This window comes from Mauremys reevesii, linkage group 10 (genome assembly GCF_016161935.1).
Source record: "Mauremys reevesii isolate NIE-2019 linkage group 10, ASM1616193v1, whole genome shotgun sequence".
Taxonomy (NCBI): domain Eukaryota; kingdom Metazoa; phylum Chordata; order Testudines; family Geoemydidae; genus Mauremys; species Mauremys reevesii.
In genome coordinates, this window is record NC_052632.1 from 53,427,159 (window position 1) to 53,441,683 (window position 14,525).

At 50.4% G+C, this 14,525-nt stretch overlaps 1 protein-coding gene across 4 annotated transcripts in view; it reads left to right on the forward strand.

Annotated features, from left to right (window-relative positions):
• The first annotated feature begins 344 nt into the window (after positions 1-344).
• MGRN1 (mahogunin ring finger 1) overlaps positions 345-14,525 on the forward strand; it is a 114,791-nt gene continuing 100,610 nt past the window's right edge. For 2 of the 4 annotated variants that reach the window (XM_039491196.1, XM_039491199.1), the window contains exon 1: positions 346-579. In XM_039491196.1, the coding sequence (XP_039347130.1) occupies positions 492-579 (88 nt within the window). In that variant the 5' untranslated portion in view covers positions 346-491. Of the gene's footprint in view, positions 580-14,525 lie in introns of all 4 variants that reach the window. The other 2 variants (XM_039491197.1, XM_039491198.1) reach the window with 2 other exon arrangements.

Consider the following 14,525-nt stretch of genomic DNA (forward strand, 5'->3'; position numbering starts at 1 on the left):
GGGAAGCTCCGTCACCCTGCCCAGCTATGCAGGGGCTTCCCTATCAGAGATCCCCAGAGCCCTGCGGGTCCGGGGTGGGCCCGTTGGGGGGGCTGCTCCAGCTGACCCCGCTGCAGCAAGCTCAATCTTCGCAGGCTGGGCTGGGCTGCCGGACAGGAGGCAGCGCCCTCAGCTGGCGGCTCTGCGTGTTACAGCTTCCACATTCCCGGATAGTCCATTGGGTGAGGGGGCACGCACCCTACTCTCACCCCCAACTTTGATGTTGGTACGGCCCGGCCGAGACGTCGGGCTATGGTGTGGAGGACCGGGCGCAGTGGCTGCTGGGAGCTGTAGTCCCAGGGGGCGGAGCTGCCTTGCGCGACGGGGCGGGTGGACTCGCTTTCCCGTGCTGCCCCGCGACTGGCTGTGGTGGTGCGAGTCGCTGGGTCCGGGGCGCTCGCTGGCCGCTTTCGCCGCTTCTGGGTCCCCGGCCGGTACGGGCCGGTCCCGCCATGGGCTCCCTGCTGAGCCGGCGCATCGCGGGCGTGGAGGACATCGACATCCAGGCCAACTCGGCCTATCGCTACCCGCCCAAGTCCGGTAAGGGCGGTTCGGCCCGGGGGCAGACCGCCCCCCCACCCCTCCCCGCGCCCCCCCGGGCCTCGACCCCCGGACCTCCCCGCCTCTCCTCCAGACCTCGACCCCCGGCCCTCCCCGCACCCACCGGGCCTCGACCCCCGGCCCTACCCGCACCCCCGCAGCGCTTCGACCCCCCGGCCCTCCCCGCACCCACCGGGCCTCGACCCCTTCCCCCGGCACCTCGACCCCCGGCCCTCCCAGCGCCCCTGGGCCCTGACCCCGCATCAATCTCCTCTCAGCCCGCCAGCGCTCCCCCCGGGCCTCGGCCCCCTCCATTCCTCCCAGCGCCCCTGAGCATCGCGCTCTCCCCTGGGCCCTGGCCCCCCTTGGCGGTGCTCAGGTTTGGGGCTTGGCCGCGTCTCTGCCCCAGGAGGTTGCTTTCACCCTGCACCCGTTCCCCGGGGCCTTGGGAAGGTTGGAGGTTAAAGGCCACCGTGTGGTGCAGTTGTGTAGGTGTGATCAGCGCAGTCCCAAGGTCCACTGACCAGTTAACGCCCATCCGGCACACCCCCCACTTGTCTTGTTGACAGTGAAGTTGTTACTTCGCCTCACCTGTGCAGTTTGATTGCTGCTATCACTGCTTGGGTGGCACGCAGCCCGCCAGGTCCCTCTTTCGGGACCCCTGTCCTAGCCCAAGGGTGCTGAGTTTGGGTTGCACACATGATGGGAGAATTTACATCATGGGAAGATTTTTTTTCACCATGGAGCTTATAGAGACCTTTCTTTATCAAACACTTAGATCAGGTCTGCACAACTCGGGGAGGGCCACATTCCTCCAAAGAAAACAGCCGAGGGCCAAAACCTCCAGGCCCCGCAGAAACACCCCGCCCCAGGGCCGTCCAGCCCTGCAGAAACAAACCCTCCTTTCCCAGCGCCGCCTCACCAAAACAGCTGTGGGCCAAAAAGGAAGGTTGGGGGTGGGGAGGTTGATACTTTATTTTAAATCAACTGGGGGCTCCCAGCTGAAGAGGTGGCTGGGAGCCCTCAGGGTCAGATTAAAGGGCTCGGGGCTCCGGCGGCTGGGGGAACCCGGCAGGGCCGGCTCTAGGTTTTTTGCTGCCCCAAGCAAAAAAATTTGGCTGCCCCCCCGTCCCAGCCCTGGCTCCTCCCTGAACTCCCCTGCTGCCCCAATCCTGGGCTCTCCCCCCACTGACCCACACCCCCTGCCGCCCCAGCGCTGGGCTTCCCCCTGTCCTCCCCATCGGTGCCCTCCCCCCACCCTGCTGCTGCCCCAGCCCTGGGCTCCCCCCTACCAGTGCCTCCCCCCCCCACACACCTACTGCCTCCCCAGCCCTGGGTCACTGGTAACACTCCCAGGGCAGGTCATTCAGCAGGAATTTTGGATGTGCACAAAACACAGACAGGATTGGTTCCCATATGGTTACAAAGCTGCAGTAAAGTGGAACAATTTTCAGCTTGTGTGATTGGAGGATATCTGGATGCATATTATAAGAGTGTCCTCCATAAATGAGGAAAAGTTGAGGTGCCTTTATTATTCTTTTGTTCCACTCTTTCTTTCTTTGGGGAATTTGCCAATGCAATATCACTATCTTCCTTTTAAACAAACAAAAAGGCAATGGCTGTTGAAAATAGCAATTCCAGTGCTAATAAGCATTTCTTGCTCAATTTTATCCTGCTTTTTCTACAGCAAGTTACAGTGGATCAGTATATTTGATTTGGGAGAAATGAAGTAACAGCTGCCCAAACTGAGCTTGAGCACTCCTGAATTTTGAGGTGTTCAAATCTGGAATGCAGGTGCTGGGCCTGTGGGCTCCATGGGGGAGCATGGCAGCAATGTGTCTGGAGCTGCATAGAGCCAGACACGCTGGTCTGAGTGGCACGGTAAGGGGGCTGGGGGTTGGAGACGGGGTAGGGGGTTCCAGGTGGCAGTCAAGGAACAGGGAGCAGGGGTGGTTGGATGGGGCAGAGGTTCCGGGGGGCAGTCGGGGGACAGGCAGCAGGAGGAGAGGCATGGGCGTCCCAGGGGTTGAGCAGGGGACGGGGAGGGGGTGGGATCCGGGGGGAAAGTTGGGAGGGTCGCAGGAGGGGGCCGGTGGGGACAAGGAGAATGGAGGCTTAGATAGGGGCTGGGGTCCCAAGGGGCAGTTGGGGCAGGGGTCTTGGGAGGGGGCAATCGGGGGACAAGGAGCAGTGGCATTTAGATAGGGGGTGGAGTCCTGGGGGGCAGTTAGGGGCAGGAGTCCCGGGAGAGGGGTATCAGGGGACAAGGACCAGCAGTGTTAGATAGGGGGTGGGAGTCCTGGGGGGCAGTTGGGGCAGGTGTCCGGGGAGGGGGCAAACAGCGGCCGCGTGCCGGGATTCAAATGGCTCTGGGCTGCCCGCAGCCGTGGGGAGCCCTGAGCCCTTTAAATCCCAGCCGCGGCTGGGAATCTCTGCGGGCAGCCCAGAGCCCTTTGACTCCCTGTGGCTGGGATTTAAAGAGCTCAGGGCTCCCCGCCACTGCGGGCAGCCCAGAGCCCTCTGACTCCCGGCCGCAGCTGAGATTTAAAGGGCTCTGCGCTCCCCGTGGCTGCGGGCAACCCAGAGCCTTTTGATTCCCGGCCGCGGCTGAGATTTAAAGGGCTCTCGGCTCCCCGTGGCTGCGGGCAACCCAGAGCCTTTTGATTCCCAGACGCGGCTGGGATTTAGAGGGCTCTGGGCTCCCCGCCACTGCGGACAGCCCAGAGCCTTTTGATTCCCGGCCGCGGCTGGGATTTAAAGGGCTCTGGGGTGCCCGCAGAGCGCCGTGTGCGGGGGATTTAGAATCCCCTCGCGGGCCACACAGTGAGGCTCCGCGGGCCTCATGTTGTGCAGGCCTGACTTAGATGATGGGCCTGTAATGCCTGCCAGGAGTCCTTTGGGTTAGTACAGGAGAGAGGAGCTCCCTGGGAAAAGAATGGGTGTGGATCTGCAAGTGGAGTTTTAAGAGCACTTCATGGGCTTTTGGGGCTTAGCCCTGCTCCTCTAAAACTCAGAGCATTTGTTTTCTTTACACCATAAGGGCTGTTCTCTATTTCCCAATCTCTGCACTTAACTTCCTTTTTGTATGATGTAAACAATACAGAGTGTGTGGTGCTCAACAAAAATTACTGGGTGGGATAATGGTCTCTGTCAGGGAAATGCTTCCTTCCAGCCAGTATCTGACCTCAGGGATAAAGACACAGAAAGCAACACCTTGCAGTAAGAAGACAGCATCTCCTCAGACTAAATGCTTACTGCTGTCACTGCATGGGTTGGAGACAGCCCCTTGCACCATCAGAACTTAACAAGAAATGCATGCCTCCACAGAGCAGGGAGAAAACCTAATTCTTACTGAATCAATAAATCCGTAACTTCCAGGCTGTCCGGCCCCTAAAGTCCTACAGAAAGGATTTTTTCGCCTGACAGTGTAAATGTGTTGCTTAAATAAAAAGGTTCTGTTTGATTATTTTTTTCCTTTCACTCTTCCCTGGGACCTGTATGGCTGCAAAGGCTCCCAGCCTGCCACTTCTGTTTTGTTCCATCCATCGTTTTCCTTTCTTCTATGAATGGGAGGCTTGTTCAGTGTTATTAATTCTGCTTACGGAGGGATTTTTGTCTATAGTCCATGGGACAAGGTCATTTGATTCTTCTGATTGGTGAATTCCTCAAACTTGGAGGTCCAGAGACCCCAGAATGTGACTACCAAGCTCCAGTCTGAAGGTTGCACAAATCTGAACTGAAGAGGCAGTTGCCTGTCATTGGTTAAAGAGAGTTGGGAGTGTTCCCTCTAATTTTTCCCACACATGGGCTGGGGAGGGGTGTCCCTCCACCCGCTGCAGCAGGTTTGGGCCGGGGGAGGGGTGTCCCAGCTGTTTGGACTCGGGGAGAGGCACCCCTCCGCCGGCCGTGGCAGGTCCCGGCCGGGCGGGTTCCTTGAGTGCCTGTGCAGTGCTTAATAGGCGCAGCTTGCAGGGAACTTAGGTTGGGACATCCAGTCCTGAATCCCCACAGCCTTCAAGACTCTAGGTTCTCCTAAAAGTTGCTCCTGAGTATTGGTTTGCAAGGGAAAATAGGAACCAGATCGATGGGTTAACTTATCTGTTAACGTGAAACATTTTTATCAGGTCTTCTAGCTGCTCTCCTAGTAATGACAAACACACACAAACATCTGTATTGCCAATGCCATGTGACTCTTTGTCCTTTGTGTCTCTTACCCTCCCCAGGATAATTAATTGGCATCCAAATAAATCAGGGGCATCTGTTGCCATGGGATTGTAGAGATGTGGGTTAAATTAGACTTAACGGTGAAGCTTTCAGTGGGGGCAGAAGTGTTTGTGTTGCACCGTTTAAGAGGTGGCTGTCTCTTTTCCCAAGGGCTTCTTAAGCAGATGCCTTTGTGCTTGTTCTGGAGAGAGACTGCTGTGATCAACAAACCTGAGGCGCTGTTCACTGGTATATGTCAGCAGTGGTCAAATCAGTGTATCAATAGAATCTTTAAATGGCTGATGAGGGGGAAAGGAAGGAGAATGTTTGTGGCCTTGAGGTGATTTGAGTGTATAGGGGAACCAGCCTACTAACTAAAAAAGCAAGAGACTTATGATGCTGCTTTGTGTAATTGGGATATAAGGCCAGTCATCACAGTGGGTTCTAGATGTAGGCTCCTGACGGCTGTAATTTGCCAGTCATCGTGGTATTTAGATTACTGTGACATTTCTTCAGCGGGAATGATGAACTAATTCATCTTATTGAAGAGGCTCAGAGTATGTATGGACAGAAGACATTGTTTGAGAGACATTTCTCAGTAGTTGCAGCAGTTTGATTATAGGGATGTTCATTGATTGGTCCCCAGGCAGTTCTCTATTTCCCACAGTGGGTACAGAACTCCTGACCCTGAATTTCCAGAGATGGACAGCCACCTTCAGCATTGTGTTCTGTGGGGATGGGCCTGATTCCTAAAGGCATGCACAATCCTGACCCTGCCTAAAAAGGCTTGAAACTCAGGCCTGGTCTACACTACACGGTTAGTAAATTGCCTTGCATTGACCTAGCTATGAAAGCATCTTCACTTAACTTTGGCTCCTCATAACGTAAGTGCCTCTCTACGCCGATTTAGTAACACCACCTCCTCAAGTGGCATAGAGTCATGGTCGATGTCATTAGGAAGATGTGGTGTCAGTGTAGACACTGCGTTGCTTATGTCAACTGTTACTGGGTTTCAGGATCTGTCCCACATTGCTAGTACAATCGACACAAGTGCTCCAGGGGAGGACACGCACCGCCGACACAAGAAACCAAGTATGCGCACACAAACCATTTAATAATTGCGATGGCTGTATGATTTTGGCACCATCCCATCTTGTCCCAGCGTACATCTACAGAAAGAGATACTTCTCTATGGTTATGCAAGTGTTGGTGGATCACGGGGGACACTTCGCCAACATCAACATGGGCTGGTCCAGGAATGTGCTTGATCCTTGCATCTTTAGGAATGCAGGACTGTTCAGAAAGCTGCAAGCAGGGACTTTCTTTCCCAACCAGCGGATTACCATTGGTGATATTAAAATGCTAATAATGATCCTGGTGGATCCAGCCTACCCCTTACTCCCCTGGCTCATGGAGCTGTATACCAGCCACCTGGACAGCACCACGGGAGAGATTCATTGGTTCAGCAGGATCAGAATCCCAGTTGAATGTGCTTTTGGTAGATTGAAGGGATGCTAACGTTGTTTACTCACCAGATTGGATCTCTGTGAGAAAAATATCCCAATGGTTATAGCTGCCTGCTGTGTCTTGCATAGTATCTGTCAAGCAAAGGGGAAAAGTTGCTGCCAGGGTGCAACTCTCCACTGAGCCAGATGCAAGGGTTATTAGAAGAGCTCAGTGCAGAGCTGTAGAGCTCAGGGAGACCTTGTGGCTGGCTCACTGTTAAAATGCTCTTTCAGTAATGCATTGCGGTGTACTGTGCTCTACCTGGCTCTGCTGTTTTGGGGGACTGTTGGGAGTTGTGTGCTGCTTGGTGTACATCTGTGAATATAACACTGCCAATGCACCTATTAATTTGGTGGTGCTTGCTGTACATTTATGATTATTACACTGTCACTGATCCTATGAGTTGTGTCATGCTGATAATAACAAGTGGATGCTTTCAGTTCTGCTAGGCATTCTGCAGCACATGTTGGGAATTAATAAAGATGAATTATTTTCCGAACAATAGAATTTTATTGAGTAACAAAACCCATGTGCAAAAAAAAATTTTTGTGCGTGCAATTTAAAAGCAAATACATAAAAATCTTAATACATGAATGGTATTGAACTTAACAAGGAGAAAGAATGTTCATGTCCATTTTGGCTACACATACAGCAGCCGGGGCTTTCATAGGTCAGTGAATGTCAAGCTACTAGCTTGTGTGCTGCAATGGTGCCTGGCAATGTTATCACCCACTGGTGTGGGAAAGTGTCCTACTGCGGAGGAAGAAATAAGACTGTCATCCCTAGAAACCTTTGGGAGAGGATTGTAAAGTGCCTCCAGGAATGTTTCATTGAGCTCTCTCCGTAGGATTCAAGGGACATCCCTGTGCACACAAATTGCTCCATATGGCCCCCTTTGTCAAACTGTACAGGGTAATGAAAAGCTGAGAACTCCTCTACCTCTCCTAGTGTAAGTAAATTAATGCAAAGTCAATAGCTGTTACATTAGGGGTGCCATCAGTATATCATTATAATGAGACATACATTTACACACTTACCTGATGTTCCTTCCCCTGCATCAGGCTCGCCTGTGCTCAATGCCATGACTGATTGAACTGCAGTAGAGTCTCAAACGGATCCTGGATCGAGGTATAGCTGGAGCCCCTGGATGCATGTAGCAGGCATAGTCGGCTGGGCAGTTGCACACAACAGTAGATGACTGCTAGGGGTGCTTGCCAAGTTGTACAATCAGGAAAAGGCATTTCAAAAAACTGCGGGGTTTTAAAGGTCAGCTGCTGGAGGACTGTTAAGGTCGACATAGGTAACGCAGTGTCTACACTTTCACTGAATCAATCTCAGTATGTCAACCCTGGCTCTACACATCTCAGGGAGGTAGTGCTACTGCATTGCTGTAATGGGGCACTTACATCCGCGGGAGACAAATTTAAATGTAGAGACACATGCACAGCGAGTTAATGCAAGGTGGTGTACGTCGACCTAACTTTGTAGTGTAGACCAGGCCTTAGAGTGACCTTGCTTCTGGACTAGGTAAACTCCAACCCTCTGACTTTTTTTGGAGGAGAAATTAAAATGATTGAATTGGCTCAGTCTGGACTGAATGTACAAACTCCATCCTTAGTGGTGGTTACTGTTTAGAACAAAGGACTGACAAAAGACAGTGCTGGGTTGAAAAGCCAGGTAGAGCCACCAGTAGACCAAGCATAATCCCAAAACACGTGTATTCTGGGCTGTCCAGCAGAGATGGAAAATCCAGAGCCTGGAGCATTTATGGAAAAGCTCCTTGCCCTAGTGTTATATAAATATTAAAGGTTGATCCCTTTGAGAAAATAAATAATTCACCAGAAACCAAGATAGCCGCATCCTGGTTTGGAGACAAAAAGTTATGAATACAGCCAAAAATAAATCCACAGCAGGGGTCCGCAGATAGCTTCTGCTCCTTTTGCGCCACCTAAGCAGTGCAAAGGGAGCAGAATAGGGCAGAAAATCTGTCCCTAAACTGTTGATTTGTGACCCTTGACTTTTGGGAATAACGTGTTTGGCCCTCAGGCTGAAAGATAGGCTACCAGAGGACATGGGCCTGAGAACTGAAAATGAAATAGACCAGAAACAAATGCAAGTGACTAGTTTTGATTTCATGGTCTAGGCTGGGAGAAACTGTGCAAAAGTTAAACTGTGCAAAGCAATTATGTCTTAATTATTTGTGGATCACAATGTGGTAGTTAAAACTTGTTATTAATAAGATTTTTAACTTGATGCTGTCCCTTTGCATCTACCTCTGTTACTGAGAGCGATATTACAAGGAACCTTTGTTTTTTCTTTAGTTTTGCTGTGTGTCCATGTGCGCACATGCCTGACCAGTCTCCTGAGTACATATACTGTGTTTTTGGCAGTCTTTCAGAACATCTCAGCTGACATTTTTATCCACAAATTCTATCCTCTTTTAATTGCTAATTCATCTCCAAGTGTCTCCTGTTGCACATCAAGTTCTCTGCCACCTGTGATTTGAGCCCCTACGGCTCACTGTGAGCGTGCATGACATGCTGCTGTGACAGCTCAAATCGAGTGAACCAGTCTCTGGATCATTTGCAAAGACGCAAGTTTTCAACTAGAGACAAAATCCTTTAGGCCAAAAATGGCTTTAAAGAAGGTTCCCAGAAAGGACACTGTTAGAAATAATGAAATAATGCAGCTTTTAGATAAGAAAGATGACAACCTTCATGTTGAAAGGAACATGACCGCTTGCCAGGTCATGCAGAGTGACAGCACCTTGGTGGGCTATCAGTGGATACGAGGGCTGTGATGAATGCTTGGTTTTCATGTATGCCCTTCTGATGTGCCTATGCTATGATAGCAATGCAGGATAGTTAGCAGAGCACTGGTGCTGTGTCCAGCTTGGCCCATATTCTTTGCCTCTCTTTGTATTTCTGATGGATCATGTTTTTTTTTTTGTTTGTTTTAAGTGAATAAGGACGTGTTCTTTACTCCTTCTCATACCACAAGAACAAGGGGCCACCAAACAAAATGAACAGGCAGCAGGTTGAAAACAAACACAAGGCAGTATTTCTTCACACAAGGCACAGTCAACCTGGGGAACTCCTTGCCAGGGGATGTAGGGAAGGCCAAGACTATAACAGGGTTCAAACAAGAACTAGAGAAGTTCCTGGAGGACGGGTCCATCAATGGCTATTAGCCAGGATGGGCAGGGATGGTGCCCCAGCCTCTGTCTGCCAGGAGCTAGGAATGGGCGACAGGGGATGGATCACGGGACGATTCTCTGTTCTGTTCATTCCCTCTGGGGCACCTGGCCCAGTCTGGCAGCACTTCGCTCCATCCCACCTGCAAATGGCTCTCAGGGCTGAACTCTCCCCATGCCCCTGGGGAGCCAGGACCCCCCTCCCTTGCATGCAAGAGTGGGGGATCCAGCATGAACATCCCTGTTAGCTCCATGGCCCCCCCATTAACTGAGGTCAGCCAGGGACACCCTCCCCAGCTCCACCTCCACCCAGCCCCATCCATGCTGCCACCCTGCCCCCCTCAGCTCTGCTCTCGCTCTTAGACCCCCAGAGCCTTCTGCGCAAGCAACACAGAGGACCTGCAGACCATGGTCACCCACATCAAGGCCCAGCACCCACGGGCACCACTCCTGGCTGTGGGTGTCTCACTTGGCGGGTGAGGAGCAGGGGGCCTCCCGGGGGCTGGCACAGGGAGGGGAGGGGTTAATCTCCCAGGTTACCAGTGAAGTGTTGCCAGGCCTTTTACCAGCTATCTTTGTAGAGGAGATGCTTATACACTGTTCTACAGCAAGACTTCTCTGAAAACACCGTCTGCACCTCCAAGAGAGTTGTTGTTTTTTTGGCTGGCTGCATTGTCCCTCATAGGGAGGTGGGGAGACAAGACAGGCACTGATAGAGCTAGGATCTTGCCTGTTGAGGGATTTGTAGAGGAAGAGAAGGACCTCTTGCTCGTCCCGCAGTCATTCTACGGTTGCTGGACATGCAAAAGTAGATTAAAGCTGTCGCTCCAGGAGCAGAGCACCATGTTAGCTATTCCCACTTCTCAGCTCCCTTCTCCATGTGCTAGCAGAAGACCTGGAGCTCTGCCTTGGTGCTGTGAGCTCCCAGTCTAGCAGAGTGGAGTGAGTTAGGATTCCGTCTAAGCCAGGGTTGAGCAAACTACGGCCCGTGGGCCATATCTGTTCCTTCAGATGTTTTAATCTGGCCCTCGAGCTCCTGCCGGTGAGTGGGGTTGGGGGCTTGCACTGCTCCGGTGCTCCAGCCGGGGAGTGGGGTCAGGGGCTTGTCCCGCTCCATGCGTGCTGTGGTTCCACAAGGCTCCTGGAAGCAGCGGCATGTCCTCCCTCTGGCCTCTACACGTAGAGGCAACCAGGGGGCTCCGCACACTGCCCTCTCCCCAAACACTGCCCCGCAGCTCCTATTATCTGGGAACCACAGCCAATGGGAGCTGCAAGGGTGGCATCTGCGGACGGGGCAGAACGCAGAGCTGTCCAGCTGTGCCTCCGCATAGGAACCAGAGGGGGAACATGCCACTGCTTCCGAGAGCTGCTTGAGGTAAGCACCATGTTCTAGATTCTGAAGCCAATACCTAAAAATATGAAGTGTTGGCTTCCAAAAGCTTGCATCCCCGCAAGGTGTTTGTTGTGGCAATTCCATTCCTCTAGCTGCTGTTTTTTGGCTGGGTGCTCCACAAAGGGAAGGAGAGAGATGTTGCTAGCATGGAGGACAGAGACTAGGGGGCATGAAGAGCCTGTACTCAGGAGAAAGCATGGGAGACTGGTGATGGGGAAGGGCCAGAGCTAAGGATGGTGGGATGGGGAAGGGAGAGTTTGGGGTATGATCTGATAATGACTCCATATCAACACTCCCAAGGAAGAGAGAATAGGGTCAGATGGAAAGAGGCAGGGACCTGGAGAAGTGAGGAGCTGGGATCAGAGGGGAAAGATGGTGGGAATGGGAAGAAAAGACAACTCTTAACCAGCACACGCAGGTGTCTGGGATGAGACTTGCAATTAAATGTAATATAAAAGGGCACAGTTGCAGCAGTGTGTGGCTTTGTGCGTTACTCCACACGTTATAGATATTGGAATGTGTGATCAAGAGCATGTCTTTCTCACATTTTCCTTCCTTTAGATTCTAAGCAATGATAGCACTTCAGTGTAGATTTCCTCATGTAATGTATTTGTAAATGCACTGAAAAGTTAGTTATGGTTTCCACAATAACTGTAGCACTGCCCATATCTAGTAGGGCTTAAATTTAACTGTGCACAAATAACACAACATACCAAATATACAGGGGGTGAAGTGACAGTCATTTAGGGAGCCCGTAAAAGTGAATCTCCTGCTCCTTCTGGAATTGCTCCACTGTTAAAGGGTGGGATTCCCAAGGTACTTAGTCCCAGTTCTGTGCACCCCTGTGATCTGCAAAACTCCTGCTGAGCCTGGTAGGCACCTAAGCTCTCTCGATGCCTAAATTTTCAGGGTAAAACTTCCCTCAGCACCTACATTTCTGCCTCATGGCATGCACACTGTTGCTTCCCCCTAGGTGTCCGGATGCATATCTCCTGCCTAAGCCCCAGAGCGATCCATCTACCTGGGGAAGATAGGCATTTGCTTGCCTATCTTGCGTACAGGACCTGATCCGGTATGTACGCTTAGAGGCCGCCTACTGGCTGATTACTGGGCAGTGGGGTATTCTGATGTGGGAGTACCTCAGTGTCTCCTGCTGAAGCTGTTCCACTGTGGATAAATCATGAAAGAATGACTGGGGCCCCACCGGGAGGTAGGAGACAGGATCCAATGCCTTTGCTCAGTTACTGTCATTATATATCCCCAGTGGAACAGCTTCAACAAGAGAGAGTGAGACATCAAGCAGAGTGGACTCTGTTAGTCTGGATGGCATTGTGTTCTACACGTCTGAGGTTATGGGACAAGTGATGCTGCTTTTCCACAATTTCAGCCTGTGCACGTCAGCGGAAGCACTCTATGTAGAAGTCCAGTCTTTTGTTTTGACCTTCAGGAGGAGTCCACGCAGAATCCTTCTTTTTGTAGTGTTGGTAGGAAGGTTTCTGTGGGTTAGTATGCTGTTCAGAAGTGTGTTGGAAATATTCTTTGAGTGGGAGACGTCGAAAGTAGGATTCTAGGTCACCACAGAACTGTATCATGTTTGTGGGGGTGGAGGGGCAGAAGGAGAGGCCCCACGATCAATTGTCTACAGCCAAGCTCTAAGATACAACCGCGTTTGCTCCAGTCCATCAGACAGAGACAAACACCTATAAGATCTCTATCAAGCATTCTTAAAACTACAATACCCACCTGCTAAAGTGAAGAAACAGATTGACAGAGCCAGAAGAGTACCCAGAAGTCCCCTACTACAGGACAGGCGCAACAAAGAAAGTAACAGAACATCACTATCTGTCACCTTCAGCCCCCAGCTAAAACCTCTCCAGTGCATCAAGGATCTTCAACCTATCCTGAAGGACGATCCCTCACTCTCACAGATCTTGGGAGACAGGCCAGTCCTCACTTTCAGACAGCCCCCAACCTGAAGCAAATACTCACCAGCAACCACTCACCACACAACAAAAACACCAGCCCAAGAACCTATCCTTGCAACAAAGCCCGTTGCCAACTCTGTCCACATATCTATTCGAGGGACACCATCATAGGATCTAATCACATCAGCCACATCAGCAGGGGCTCGTTCACCTGCACATCTACAAATGTGATATATGCCATCATGTGCCAGCAATGCCTCTCTGCCATGTACATTGGCCAAACCGGACAGCCTCTACGCAAAAGAATAAATGGACACAAATCAGACATCAAGAATTATAACATTCAAAAACCAGTGGGAGAACACTTCAACCTCCCTGGACACTCAATTACAGACCTAAAAGTCGCAATTCTTCAACAAGAAACTTCAAAAACAGACTCCAATGAGAAACTGAAGAACTGGAATTAATTTGCAAATTGGACACCATTAAATTAGGCATGAATAAAGACTGGGAGTGGATGGGTCATTACACAAACTAAAAACTATTTCCCCATGCTAATTTTTCCCCTCACTGTTACTCACACCTTCTTGTCAACTGTTTTAAATGGGCCATCCTGATTATCACTGCAAAAGTTTTTTTCTCCTGCTGATAATAGCCCACCTTAATTGATTAGTCTCGTTAGAGTTGGTATGGCAACCCCCATCTTTTCATATATATATATCCATCCCTACTTTATTTTCTACTCCGTGCATCTGATGAATCATAGAATATCAGGGTTGGAAGGGACCTCAGGAGGTCATCTAGTCCAACCCCCTGCTCAGAGCAGGACCAGTCATCGGACAGATTTTTGCCCCATATCCCTAAGTGGCCCCCTCAAGGATTGAACTCACAACACTGGGTTTAGCAGGCCAATGCTCAAACCACTGAGCTATCCCTCTGGTTTTAGCCCCACAAAAGCTTATGTCCAAATAAATTTGTTAGTCTCTAAGGTGCCACAAGTACTCTTCGTTCTTTTTTCTAAAAGGGCCATAACTCATAGAATGTAGTTTTAACTTTGACCAAAATGGTCAGAAAGCTTCTAAATCCAATTAATGTAGCTTGGTGCTCAAATTGTACTGTTTTGGAAAGTTCAGGAAATATTTAGCCCCAGGTGATATGCATTTTCCTGTATTTTTCTGCCTTCGGTTAAAGCAAAGTTTGTAGTTCTATGACAGTGTGAACTTGTTTGTACCATGTAATACCTCAAAGTACTTGTCATTATTTGTAGAATGGACTGATTGGAGAGAAGTTTTTCTGTCTATTTTTATGCAGTTAGGCAGATCAGGCCTACCCCCTTATTATAAAACATACTTTTGATATATGCTCTAAAGCTCCTGTGGTACAACTGTAAATTATCTTCTTGCTATCACTGAATACAACAGTACGTGTAAATGGCGTCTAAGTCTCATTAGTGTTATATAAGGGCTGTAGAATGCTTTGAACGTACCTTGTGAATAACGAAGTATAACCACTTACTCTTATGTAATCCCTACATATAACAATGAGCTAGTGAAAGTCTAATGCAACACCCCTTCAAGCTATATTTACTCACAAAAATAGTCAAAGTAATTTGCAGATAGTTGAAACATTTCTACTCCCCCTCAGAATCTGTGTCTGATGAGTTCGTTAGTCTGTTGCTACCCTTGTCACTGTCCTAGCTGCATGCGTTGGAGCACACCAAATCTTC